Below are 14,568 nucleotides of genomic sequence, written 5' to 3' on the forward strand. Positions count from 1 at the left end.
CTCCAGACACTGCCAAAGGATACCTCCGATGTTCTTTCCTATACATACACTCCTACATATAAATTAAAATTGAACAAGTATAACAATGTACAATAATAACTTCATATGAACATCATCACTCAAAATATCTTTGTTTACCTTACTCTTTCTGGGATGAGTCAGGTGATGCTGTGTCTACCTAGGGAGATGACATCAGATCAGAGACAAAACTGTTGTGACATAGTGTGAGACTGCTTCTAGTATAATTTCTAGTATAACACAATCACTGGAATAGTATGCGAGATGATCTAATAACCAAGAAGCTACCGCGCTACTGATGGCAAGGGGAACACACCGAGCGGTACGGTGGATAGAAAGGTGACCCATCCCATTCAGGATGAAGTTGAGCACTCGGAGGCTTTCATCGTGCTGCTCAGAATCACCCACAATTTGAAAATTCTTAAATATTTATTCCTGGGCTTTACTGATTTTTACTGATATTTTCAGACTACAGTTGATCTGGGAATCACTAAAACTACAGAAAACAAAGCACAAAATGTAAGCAAGAAAACTACTGCTTAGGCAACAAAACCAGCTGTGACTTTTGTTGAAGTTCATTAAGGTTATATGAGAATTTCTTATGTCTTCCCTTTGTTTCTGCATATATATATATATATATATATATATATATATATATATATATATGTCTTCAGTAATATTTAACATATTAAACTTTCCACCATAAAAGACCCTAATGAAACCATGATGTCATCAATGAGAACATCTATAGGCATTGTAGCTTGATTTCTTTTACTTTCAAGTATCATAATCAGATATGCAGACCTGCCCTGTAAATGCAATTGATAATAAGTATAAAAATTTATAGGAATACATACAACAAAGACACAGAAGAATTAACAGTATTAATATACAGACAGCAACAAAGAGAGTCCAATAAGAGCTGATTGATTAAGTAGAGTCAAAAGAGACACTAAACTTAGAATATCCAATTTTCCTTCTTCTTCTTCTTCTTCTTCTTCTTCTTCTTCTTCTTCTTCTTCTTCTTCTTCTTCTTCTTCTTCTTCTTCTTCTTCTTCAGCGTGGCCTACAAGGTGGCTGCCATCTGTTTTGCGGCATCATGGCTGCCCTCCAGCCTCTGGTGAAGCCCAAGATATCAAAAAGAGGACCAAGAAGTTCATCAGTCACTAGTCAGACCGATACGTGAAAATTAAGAGAAACTGGCTGAAACCCAGAGGTATTGACAACGGGGTACAGAGAAGATTCAAGGGCCAGATCCTGATGCCAGGCATTGTTCCGGGTCCAATGAGAAACCCAAGCACATGCTGCCCAGCGGCTTCAGGAAGTCTCTGGTCCACAAGGCCAAGGAGCCGGAAGTGCTGCTGATGTGTGACAAATCTTACTGCGCTGAGATTGCTTACACTGTGTCCACTAAGAACCTAAAAGCCATCATAGAAAGAGCAGCACAGCTGGCCACCAGAGTCACCAATCCCAACGCCAGAAATGAATGCGAAGAAAATGAATAGATGGCTTATGTGCATGTTTTATGTTTAAATAAAATAACAAAAACTGCAACAAAAAATCCAATATCCTTAGCCTTCAAGGAAATACAAACCAAACTACACTGAAACGACATCTCACTCTGCCCAGAATGACTGTCGGTAAGAACACCAAGAGCCACATACATTGGCAAGGCCATAGGGAATCTATAAGGATACTACGGGAATCGGTAGGGAGGCTCTACCATAAAATTAAACTAGAATTATCAAATGATCCAGTTATAACACTCTTGGGCATAAATATCTGAAGTGTGCATATACATCTAAATCAACATACCATAAAGATAAGTGCATGTCCATGTTTATTGCTGCACTATTAACAACACCCTAGATATAGAACCAGCCTAGATAGTCATCAACAGATGAACAGATTTTTAGAAAATGGATATTTGTGTATGTATATGCATACACCCATATAAGATAACAAGTTCTATTCAACCACAAAGATACCTATCCCATTAAAGTAAAAGAAGTCCCATTAGGGATATAGAAGGATATGCTGGTTAGCTTTTTGTTAAGATGACATAAACTAGAATCATTTGGGGAAAAGGAACTTCAGTTGAGAAATAGCATTCATAAGACAGGCCTGTACTCAAGCCTTTGGAGCATTTTTCTTTTTGATTAATGATTGCTATGAAATGGGATTGATGTATGGTGTTGAAATAGGCCCCAGCCCATTGATAGTGGCAACCACCCCTGTGCATAAGAAAGTAGGTTTCACAAGCCTTGGAGAGTAAGCCAGTAAGCAGCACGCCTCCGTGGCCTCTGTTCCATCTATCTTCTTTACATGAAGACTATAAGGTGACATTTAGCAATGAGGTGACATAAATTCTTTCCTTCGTATGATTCTTTTGATCATGCATCATTGTTTATCTCAGCAACAGAAAACCAATGATGCCAGGAGGGAGGTCTTCCTCAAATAACCCAATTAAGAAAACACATCAAGTTATAAAATCTCACTCTGTATAGGCCAGTGTCCTTGCTATTTAACTGATTGCTGAACTGGGGCTGAATTTTAATTGTCACTCACTTGGTCAATCTTACAATGAGGGCTTGGACTTGACTTTCAACAACTGGAGCTGTACGCCTGTCAGGAAGAAGATCCTCGTCCAGGGCACACTTAGAAACTTTTAGACCGTTTATGTGCATCTGAAGCCAGTTAATTTTATCACGAGCTCATTCATGTCCTTTGTCACTTCATCCCTGGATGCCAGAAGCCACCAGCTTGCATCATTAGGTTCCTGGGGTTTTTTTTTCCACAAAATATCAAAAGCTTTACACGTGCATGTTGTCTCTAGACTCCTTACTCCTCACAAGAGGTGAATACAGCTCATGTATGTTTATCTAGTTAACATCTTTAAATACATGAGATCTTGTGGATTTTTTTTAAAAAGCTTATTGTTCAATAATGATGCATTTATGTGTCAGGTTGACAAAGACTCAGTTGTACTATTTAACTTTTTTGTCAACTTGACACAAGCCAAGATCGATTGTCTGAGAAGATCATCTCATTTCAATTGAGGCAATGTCTCTATCAGATTAGCCTGTAGGTGTCTCCCTGTAGAATTTTCTTAACTGCTAATTGATAAAGGAGGGGCCAGTTCTCTGTGGGCAGTACCATTCCTGAGCAGGAGAGCCTGCAATATGCGGGGAAAGCAGGCTGTGCAAACCAGAAGCCAGAAAGCAGCGACACTCCGCCATGGCCTCTGCCTCCCTTCCTGCCTTGAGTTCCTGCCCTTCATCGTATACTATGAGCTGTAAGATGAAGCAAACCCTTTCTTCCCTAAGTTGTGTTAGTCCTGGGGCTTATCATAGCAATAGAAATCTAACTATGAAAACGGGGGAAGGTGGGGAGCAGGACAAAGGATAGGAAAGGGTAACAAAGGTGTGAATATGATTAAAGCATATTATGTGTGTATGTGTGTGTGTGTGTGTGTGTGTGTGTGTGTGTGTGAATGTCTTAATGAAGCCACTTACCTTGTGTAAGTCCTATACTCAAACCTAGAAATATTAATGATGATCAGGGAGATATCTGTGAAAATTGTACCTGTCTTGGGAGGTAATGATTGTTGTAAATGTCAGAAAATCATGTGTATTTTAATAAAAAGGAGGTATTTTTCAAACAAAGTGCAGATATTTCTAGTTCATTGACTCTCTTCTGAACAACAATCTGAATAAGGTCACCTTATATCTCTTATGCCTGCCAAAATGACAAGGAAGACTGAGTACGTGTTGATAATCACTCAGAAGTCTTAAAACTAACAAGACTCCACTCTCCTACTTAAGATCCAAATGTGGCTGGAAACGCTCTACCACAGAGATGGCCTAATCCAGGTCTTCTGGGAATACAGACAGAATAAAAGACACATTCTATGGGAATATAGTGAGGCCAGTGATAAAGATCTGAGTATAGTGCTTGAAGATTTTGAAGGATGTAGGATTGTTTTCAAACTTTCATCAGCTCCTGGGACAATTTCAGAAATGTGCTTAAAACAGAATTTGGTGATGCATTAGACCAATGCTCCCTACGCCCTCAGAAGCAGGCTGTTGCTGGTAGCATTGCTTTGAGAATGCTACTGGTATGTGCTTACCAGAGTATAAATTCATCTGGAATTTGGGTCACCCAGATTGAAGGGACTTCAGTAGCATTCATTCATACATTTGTTCATTTAATAAAAACATCTGACCCCAAACTCAATTTGCAATTTTACATTTTACAAAGACTTTGATCTTAAAATCTCCATCTATAATTTTATAAGAATTTTTATTCCTTGCAAAAGTTTCTTTCCACATATTTTTTCTTTAGTCATTTTCCCTTCTTAGGAGAAAAAAATGATAACTTTTGGATGAGAGAAATGCAGTCGAGGCTCACGTGGAGAGACTGTGAGGGAAAAAATGACAAAATACAACATCCTCTCAGCACTAATCTAGAACAGCCTGCTTTGGACAACAGGAGTCATTTGTCTCTGTGTGTCCGTCCACATCACCACATGGGAAGGCCACATATCTATGGCCACAGGATTCTTGTTTGCCATCTTAATTTATATATTCCACCTGTGTGCTGATTCTGCTGCCTGATGCTCTTAAGTGATTCTAATTAGAAAACACACAGGGGAATCCTTATGGGATTCCAAAGCTGCTAGAATCCCCTTTGATCTCCCATCTGAACCACCAAGGTTTATTGTTTCAATTTCTTCCCTCAGCGCTCCAGTTGACAATTATTGGTATTTGAGAGTCTGGAGATAGCGATGGGAAGCCAGGCAGCCTAATAGTTGAAAGCGAGCACTCTGCCAGGGAAACCCACCCTTAGCAAAAAGGAAAAGATACCGTCCTGCACTTTATAAATAGCTGCCAATTTATTAATGAGCTGCTGGGTTTGGCTAGCATTTTAAAGATGTTTCCAGCATTTTCAAAGAGGCAGTCAGTTAACTGGATACAACAGATGCGAACAGCATGCTGAACCACAACTAGTTAAATTCTGTAAAATGCTAGCTACAGCGACCCAGGGAACGTTTGGAGTGGCGAAGAAATCATCTTGGAGTTTCCAAAGAAAAGATCAGAACTCTAAAGATAGTTTAATCTGTCTGTCCGTTTCTAGTGGTCGTAGAAAGAGGTAGAAAAAGAGGGAAAAGTGGTGGCGAGGGTCTAAGAAAGTTTTGTTTGCTTATTTAAATTCATTCACCTAAGGAGAATCTGAAGGATTTGTCCAACGGTCCTGAGTTGCAGATGAGAAATGGCAATGTGTGTGTGACAAGGGTTGTGGGAACGTGTGCTCACGCTTGACTAGGGCTGGGCTCACCGGGAGGGAAGGGCTGGGCTGGCTCAGGGGAGGAAGGAGGCGGAGGAAACACAGTATAAAAGTCTCCAGTCTAACAGAGCGCTCTTCACTCGAGCCACTTGGGGAAGGCAGGAGCCAGAGCTACGCTGGACCCAGTTCACTCTAGCCTCGGAGGCAAGGATCCAGCGCGCTCCAGGTCTATCACCCAGCCGCACACCCCTTGCAAGGCATGAGTCGCTCGCCGGAGCCAGAGGCTGCAGCGCGGTCATGAGGCGGTGGCACAGTAACAGCGGCTGCGTTTCGGCAGCCCCCAAATCCCCTCCAGGCGCAGCTCCCCCAGGATGAGCCCCCAGACTCGAGTCTACCAAGCTGAGAGTCACCCGGCGCCCCGCTGACATCCGAGCGCCTTCACAGCGCACACCGTGTCCCTTGCTGCCTCCCACGCGACACCTGCGCACTTAAGTAGACGCGCGCGGACTGAATTCAACTCACCCACCTTTGCAACGCTCCAGGGCGCTGTAGGCGCACGGTCTGCTGCACCCAGTGATCAGCCAGCCCAGAGCCCCGCTGCTAGTGTCAAGACCCTTCCGGACCGACGGACACCGTGTCACACCACCCCCACCCCCAAACTCGCTGCACAAGGTCAGGGTGCGCAGTGGCATCGCAGACACCTGGTTTGTCTGGCCCCTCCGTTCTCCACTCCTACAACTCCAGCTCTACTTTGTCCATAAACTTTTCTCAGGTGGCCTGGGCGACCCCCACTCGCCCGCAGCCCCAAGCACTAGAGCGAGCAGAGGGCTAGTCCCTTCGCCACAGCGACCTCGGCAGCAAGCACTTAACACAGCCGAGAAGGCGGCCTCCGGCGCCGGCAGGGCGCCCCCAGTTATCCTCAAACGGTGACAACCTCGGTGACCCGGAGCCAGCCCATCCGGGGACTGTGCGAGCGGGGAGACGAAACTGGAGGTCCCAAGGAGCTTGGAGTGAGGAAGGTGGTGGCCCCCCGAGGGTGAGTGGCTCGGGGCAGCGGGGGCGGGGGAGCCAAGAGTGGAGGTAACTCCGGGCGGCCTCTGAAGCCCTCCTCCTCCTTCTCCTCCTCCGCCTCTTCCCCGCGCTCCTCTGGCGGCCGTTCCCGCTCCAGCTGCGGCACCGCGGCCACATCTGGGGAGCCCATGTGCGCTCGGGGGCTCGGCTGCGCCCGCCCCGCCGCCGCCCCCGCAGCTCCCTGCCCGAAGGGTGGACCCTGGCCGGGCCTGGGTCGCGGACAGCCCCGGGTCCCCATCGCCGCCGCCGGACAGCTCCTGGGATTGCTCCGCCACCGGCTTGGAGGTTCCCGGCCCCGCGGTGGCTCCGCTGTGGTGTGGCGGCGGCGGTGGCGGCTGCTCCTGTTCCCCGGGCCCCGTTCGCTCGGCCGAGCCCAGAGCCAGCCCTGCCGGCCCGGGGAGCGGGGCCCCGGTGGGGGCCGAGGCGGGAGCAGCGCAGTCGAGCTCCGGGGCTCCGACTCCTCCTTCCCCGGCGCTGCAGCTGCCGCCGCTGCCGCCGCTGCCGCCGCCACCGCCGCCACCCCCGCCGCCGCCGCCCGCCGCGCGGGGTCCTAAAGCCGCGCGACTCAAGAGGATGGTGCGCTTGGCCGCGGAACTGCTCCTGCTGCTGGGGCTGCTACTGCTCACGCTGCACATCACAGTTCTGCGCGGATCCGGAGCGGCAGATCGGCAGGACGCGGCCGCCGGCAACGTCAGCGGGTCCCAGCTGCAGGTGAGTGCGCCGCCGGAGGGGGCGTGCGTGGTTGTGCGAAGCTGGGTGGCCAGCAAGGTACTAAGCAAGCGCCTGGTACTTGTCAGGAGGCGGATCCTCTGCTCCACCAAAGAGCACTTTTGCCTAGGCAACCCGAGTTGAGCAGATAACTCCGACTAGGGGATGGGGAGCTGAAGGTGGGTGGGTGGAAGGAAGGGTTATGTGTAGAGGCCAGGCCTCTTGCAAACTCTACCTAGAGAACTCCTCAGATCTGTCACAGATTTGGCACCAAGAAGAGGTCTTAGGCTTGGGAGGCACAGGCTGGCTGGAGGATGCTTTTGATTCTGGATGCTGCCAGAGACTCAGTAGTTTGTCTAGAGGCAAGAGAGACTGAGGTGAGGCGACACAAGACACAAGAGGCCTTATAAGATAAATCTCCAAGCAGTATTTAGGAGAAAGTATTCCGATGGGTGTGCAAGCCGTGTCAGAGGTCAAATAATAATTTCTAGCCAGACGCCCCACCTTTTTCTGAGTGATTCCTTCACCTTCTATGCCCCTTTGTACCAAGCAAAGGAGCACAGTCAAGGCACCTGGAGGAATTTGGTCTGAAGTTACTTGGGACTCTTAGCACAGACTTCTTCCCAGTGAACATCTGCTTCGAAGGTTCTTTTAGTAATAGGATTCGGTTTCAGTTCCAGGGAGAGAGTTGAGGCCAGGATGCATGCATTGGGTCTTGAGATGCCAGATGAATTTTGCTGAGTAAAGTTTGCCCACTTTGGGCTTTTCTGTCATGACTTTGGAAAGCCCTTCACATGGTTTTAGAGATAGAGCAGGCATAAAACCAGAACTAGTAGAAGTGAGCTGGGATTTTCTTCAAGGGACAGCCAGGATTCTGCACTCTCTTAAAAACAAACAAACAAACAAACAAAAGACAGGCCAGGCCTACTAAAACTATTCACTATGCAATGCCAAGATTTTTACATCTTTATGCCACTAAAATAATAATAATAATAACCTGCTGTGGAAAAGAACATTTATTTAAACACTTGTACATCAGATGTTTACCATGCTACTCTTTTAAGAGTGTTATAGGATCTAACTCATTTCATTTTATCATAACCCTCATTACAAGATTGTTAATCTCTCTGCCTTACAGATTGTGAAACTGAGGCACAGAGTGATTAAGAAACTTGTTAGAATTCACACATTCCCACCTGTTAGTTAATGATATCAAGCTAGCTGTCTGCCGGACTAAAGCAAGGTGACCCTTACAAAGGCAAACCAGGCCTGCAAAAAAATGCAAGCCTTAAGCTTGAAAGTTCCCAAACCCTTCTAAAAACACTCTGATTTTGTCGGAGCCTCTCACATTACCCTTCGGGTAACCCTGTACAGCAACGGGGTTTCCCCATGCCAAACACTGAAGAAATAATTCTTAATATCATCAAGACTTCTGGAAATTGTATTTTATGTGTAATGCTTTCTTTCCTCGTGGACTCATGAAAAGCTGTAAAAATGATGTTCTATGGAAAAGTAAATTTGGCAGAATTCTTTATGAGGTGCTTGCTATCATTAGAATAATCTCCGGTTGGCCTTCTCCACCCCGACAGTACTTTAATGAGAGAAGCAGCTGGTAGAACTGGATGGGATTCTCAGAGGGCTTTTGCTCAAGAACAGCCTCTCCCCTCCCCCCCCCACAAAAACAGAAGAAATGGGGGATTTGGAAACAGTTCTGCTCCTAGGAATATCTGGGTCCTAAGTAGCTGCTAATCCAGTAGCTTCAGTTTATCTTGTTACAGTGTTCAGTTATGGTGAGCATCCAAAGCCCCCACTTAACTAAGCCTACTGATGACTTTAACAGTTTAGTTTGTAATTTTACTCTTTTTGTAATTTCTTCTTATAAAAGTTTTATATTCTTCCTGACCAAAGTTATTTCTTGGGCTCAAGGCAGTATAATTTAAATGGACAGAGCCAGTTAAACCTGCAAAAGACATTTATCTGCTGTCCGCCGGATACAAAAGAATGCATTTGCTAGCAGCAGGTGTACTTGAAGGCAAAACTGTGACCTCAAAATGCTTTTGGTTTTCTGGACATTTTGAGCCCAACCTTAAATCCCATCTAAATTGTTTGATTCTGTAATGTCTAGGTCCTTCTTAGAGAAAGAAACTCAGAAACTCAGAGGCTCCCCTTACATGATAAAGCAGGTACTGGTGAATTTGCCTCAGCTCTGCATTTAGAATTATTTAAAAAAGAGGCATACCTTTATTTAAGAGTTAGTGACTTGGATGGATCAAGGACATCCAACAAAAATATTCAAAATAGCAACAACAAAAGCTAAAACTTTGAGTGCCTTTTGTATGATAGGCAATGCTTCTACCACTGTATGCATACTAACTTCTAAGTTCAAAAAGAGAACCCCAGGAATTAGGTACTGCTATCATTTCATTTTCAAGTGGAGAAACTAAGGTTAGGTAGTTCACTCTATAGCTGAAGAGCTAGAAGCTCCTTAATTTGTTTTTCTTATTTTATAGTAGAAAAATTTATACCTTATATTTTGTGTATTGTATCTCAAATGATATATCCACATTCCAAGTTCTTGGTAAACTCATGATACTGGCTACAAAAGAGGAGCAACTTTTAAATGTTGCATTTTCAGACACACATATATAGTCTTACTATTCCAACTACCCATGCATACATGTATATATAGGCATAGGCATCTATGTTTATATCTATACAAAAACATATTTAGAATCCTTAACAAGATTTCCTTGGTAGTCCCAGGGAGTATCTAGGAAATTGTTTCGTTTTTTGGGTTTTTTTTTTTTTGTTTTTTTGTTTTTTTTTTCATTTGTCTCCTCTGTGACTTCCATTGCTGCAGATATGCTGCTATGGGGAAGCAATAAATGTTTTGAGTACATAATCTTTCTGTTGGCTTGTGGGTCATAAAGTATCCCATAAGAAGGTTTTGATTGTCAGCACTCACTGCATAAAAATCCATGGAACTGTAAAGTTTGTTAACTTTTGAATGACATTTTTCCCCCCGCTGGCATAACTTTATCTTGTGTTGTGAGATATTCTGGTTAGTTTTTTCACATGTCTTTAACTAACTGATAGTGAGAAAACAATTATATATAATATAAAAGCAGCCTTGAAGACAGAGCATTTAAAAATACAGGCTCCGTAGTCAATAACAATTATAAGCAAAATAATTCTCTCTCTTTTTTAAACAGAACTCTTGTGTATCATCTAATGAATCTCACTCGGATCTAGAATTGTGATTTTTAATAGTAAAACCTGACCTCATTAAAGCAATGAGATTTAAGCAAGTTTAAGAAGATGCCAAATTGGTTATTTTTACAATAGCATGAAAGGAAACCGAGCTCTGAGCTTCAGGGAAAAGATTTTGTTCTTGATCTGTCATCTTTACAAGCAAGCGTGCTGCCTCTTTATTTGCCTATTGCCTTCAATAAAACAGTGTAGCTTCATGTACTCCCTACTATATCTGAGCCATCTAGTGCTAGAAGGAAAACCACCCCGAAGTGAAGCTCCTCACAGTGACTCCCAAGGACTGACAGTCATCTCCTTATCCATGGTTTCTTCAATCTGAGACCTTGGTGAATGCTCAGGACCCTAGGTAGCCTCAAACCCGGCAAACAGTTTCTCCCCACCCACACACCTATGATAAAGAAAGAACAAGAACGTTCAATAAGAAAAGCCTTAAAATTAGCTATCTTTTCTATTTTCCATTTAGTGTTTTTAGACTGCGTTTGATGGCTGCCAACTAAAACCAAAGAAGTGAAACCAGAGATGAGGAAGGACTGATCTCCAGTCTCCAGATGAGGATATGGAGAGCTGAAGAGATTGAAGCTATTTGCTCAATGCTACACAGCTAGGCTAGGGGAAGGTCAGGTCCAGGACTTAAACCCAGACAGGCTGACTATAGGGTCCAAGTTTCTGTTCCCATCTGTCAACAAGATTCCTCCAGCTTTGATTTGAGTTAATAGGCATCTGTCTCTTGTTTCCCAACTTGCATGCCCACTTTCCAGTCAGGCAATTGCTCTTTATCACTGGAAGCTTTTGTAAGTGATGGATAATTGTCCCACTTCCCTACTGGAGCATCATAAACCACTCTACAATTTAGTGGCTTGAATGCAGCCAGTTTTATTTGCTCATGAATTTGTAGGGCAGCATTTAACTCTGGGCTCACCCAGATCTCCTGTTCACCTCTCCTTAAATTATTCATGTATTTAAGCCCTCTGTTGGTGTAGTGTGGGTGAGGTGGTGCAATGACCTTATTCATGAGCCTGGTTGTTGCTAGGTTGTCGCCCATCTGTTCCCTCTCTATACCCTCTCGCCTTCATCCCCACATGGAGGGAGGGCTCAGAGCAGCAAGCAGAAGAAAGCAGGTGTAAGAGCCCATCACAAACATTCCTGTCTGGAGGTCAGCTTGAGTCTCCAGGACAGGAAACAGATTCTGGTTCTAGTGGGGAGGAGCTGCCAAGTTGTTACAAAGGCCTGTGTGAATCTGAAGGGATTCTTGGAAAATATAATATTGATCTTTTATTTCTTGTTCTTTGTAAGTGTCTTGCCAACTTGCTTTGTTTATGCTACTTTTGGCCATGGAGTTTCAAGATTTTCTTGGCTTTCTTGATTTCAAGGCTTTCTTGAATCTATTCAATTCCTGGACTTTTCCCTAATGACTTTTTGTTAAAGATCATAAAAAATCTTTAAAATACATTTTGTTCAAATGGGTTTGTAGTTACGCTATTTTAGAAAAGCAATCCACTTTGAAGTTATTTCTGGGTTTTAAATATATAACTATTTATTTTTGCCGAAAGGAATAACCAGCTGTCTTGTCAAAATTGCTAAATGTTCTACTTTGTCATGTACTAAACTTCACATGTCTAAGTCTGCTTCTTCATGTATCTATTCACATACAAATAATACCGTGTTTTGTGTAATATAGTCATGTAATGTGTTTTAAGAGATCAAGTGAATATCTTGTGTGTGTGTGTGTCTGAGAGAGAGAGAGAGAGAGAGAGAGAGAGAGAGAGAGAGAGAGAGAGGACACTCAGCAGGTAAAGGCTCTTGCCATCAAACCTGAGGATCTCTGAGGACATGAGTTTCCCTCAGGAATTCACATTTTAGAAGCAGAGAACCAGCTCCCCATAAGTTGTCCTCTGACCTCCTTAAGCACCCTATGGTATGGGGGTACACACATACTACATACACACACACATTACACATGAACACATAAACACTACACTCACACACACACTATATACACACATACACACTGTGCACACACACACACACACATTACACATATACACATAGACACTATACTCCCTCCCCCCAACACACACATGCACACATTCACATACACACAATTGATCAATTAATTGATGTTTAAAACAATCCTTGGAAATTTACACTAAATATATTTCAGTAAACTTCAGAGTTGTTTTGCTCTAAATCACTAAAATTTTAATAAAAATTTTATTTTAATATCTTATGACTTTCATTCTCCTAACCAGGACAAAAAGTAGAGGTATCATTTCTTGAGAAAGCTTTTATGTTTGTTTTTCAAGTTTGATTTTTAAATTAAAAATGGGTTTTTTTCATACAATGTTTTCTGATCATGGTCTCACTTCCCTCATCTCCTCCCAGATCCCCCCCACCCCCGACCCATCCAACTCCATGACTTCTTTTTTTTTTTTTTTAAAGATTTATTTATTATATGTGAGTACACTGTAGTTATCTTCAGACAGACCAGATCTCATTATGATGGTTGTGAGCTACCATGTGGTTGCTGGGAATTGAACTCAGGACCTTTGGAAGAACAGTCAGTGCTCTTTTTTTTTTTTTTTTTTTGTTTTGTTTTTTTTTTTTGTTTTGTTTTGTTTTGTTGAGACAGGGTTTCTCTGTGTAGCCCTGGCTCTCCTGGAACTCACTCTGTAGACCAGGCTGGCCTCAAACTCAGAAATCCGCCTGCCTCTGCTGCCCAGCTTCAGTCAGTGCTCTTAACCGCTGAGCCATCTCACCAGCCCCACTCCATGACTTCTTTCTCTCTCTTTTAAGAGAACAAACAGGGAAAAACATTTCATATTTTTTGTTATAAATATTATTTTCTTGATTTGAATGCTTTGGAGAATGGAATATAGTCTTTGACATCACACTTTGGTAATGGTATCCTTAACATACTCATAGAAAGGATTCAATTTTCTTTCATATTTTTACTAGCACTTTAAATAAAAATTGAATGTCAATTAAAATAATGTTAGAATATTCCTAAAATCTTCTTCATCTTGCTATGTTCGTGATTGGAATCTCTGATTCATATTCTGGGTATTCCACTGTCAGTGGCCTATTCAAGTTATATAATGTTTCTTTAGCTAGTTGTAGTGATTTTTGTTTCTGAGAAGATCATACATTCTCAAATGAAATTTAATTTTAATAGTATAAGGTTTATGTGTAAGATTTTGCAATTGTTGCACATTTTGTAGTATATATTTACATATATAGAATATATAAATGTCTTACATAATAAGACCTATAGGACTAAGGTTGTTAATTTAAAATAAATGCCCTCTATATATTGATTGATCTGATGATTCCAGAAGCAAAATCACTATGGTCTTACTGTGCTATTGTGCCCTTTACTCTTCCTGTAACCTGAAGTTCTGTTCATTTATAAATGTATATTTCTATAATTCATAGTTAGGATGTAAGTGTCTTTGAGGTGTTGTCGTTTTATTGAAATGAAATTTCTCATTAATCTCTTTTATTGTATGTATATTAAAACTATCTTGACTTTAATGTTGCTCTGACTCCATTTAGGGGTTTGTGGGCTTTTTGGAAGGTATAATTTTCAACCTTTTGTTTCAAGCATTTTCTGCTTTTAATTTTTTTGAATTTCTAATATTGGTGAGTTATGCCTCAATTTTCTTTATCTGTGAATTCAGTGGACTAACCACTTATAATTACATTGCTTCCTGATAGTTTTCAAGATAAATTTTTCATTGTGTTGATTCTTCACAAATTTCCATTTGTTTCTTCTCCCCCACCATCAGCTTGGCTGTGTGACTTCAGCAAGAGCTAACCCCTCCTGACTATTACCTAGTCTCATTGTGAGGACTCGCAAAATGCTTTACCATAGATTGAAGCATAACCTGGTATTTAAGTATATGTATTTTGTTTCTTTTCTCTCAAAGTATGAAAGCTATGTCTATTTTTTTCTATTATTTTAAAAATCTTACATATTTTTGCTTCACACACTTCTATCAATGCTGAAAATCAGTCTGCATTTGTAGCCTACATTCTCTCTTACTCTTTTTCTGTCTTGTTTGTAGGCTGTCTCTAGATTTTATATATATATATAAATTGAAATTTATATATTCTAAATTGGAATTTTTTTGTTTTCTTTTGCCTTTTTATTGCCCCTAGTGATCAGGCGTTACCTTAAGACATATTTTGCTTTAACTATGAGATGTCTTAACTCTT

General features: G+C 42.3%; 1 protein-coding gene and 1 pseudogene across 1 annotated transcript in view; both read left to right on the top strand.

Annotated features, from left to right (window-relative positions):
- Positions 1-1,095: 1,095 nt before the first annotated feature.
- LOC127684594 (60S ribosomal protein L32-like) lies at positions 1,096-1,523 on the top strand (annotated as a pseudogene).
- Positions 1,524-6,872: 5,349 nt separating this feature from the next.
- The window catches only part of Ism1 (isthmin 1), an 81,062-nt gene continuing 73,366 nt past the window's right edge, over positions 6,873-14,568 (top strand). Inside the window, exon 1 of the mRNA XM_052183740.1 lies at positions 6,873-7,086. Within this exon, the coding sequence (XP_052039700.1) occupies positions 6,949-7,086 (138 nt within the window). The 5' untranslated portion in view covers positions 6,873-6,948. The remainder of the gene's footprint in view (positions 7,087-14,568) is intronic.

The sequence above is a fragment of the Apodemus sylvaticus genome, chromosome 5 (assembly GCF_947179515.1).
Source record: "Apodemus sylvaticus chromosome 5, mApoSyl1.1, whole genome shotgun sequence".
Lineage (NCBI taxonomy): Eukaryota > Metazoa > Chordata > Mammalia > Rodentia > Muridae > Apodemus > Apodemus sylvaticus.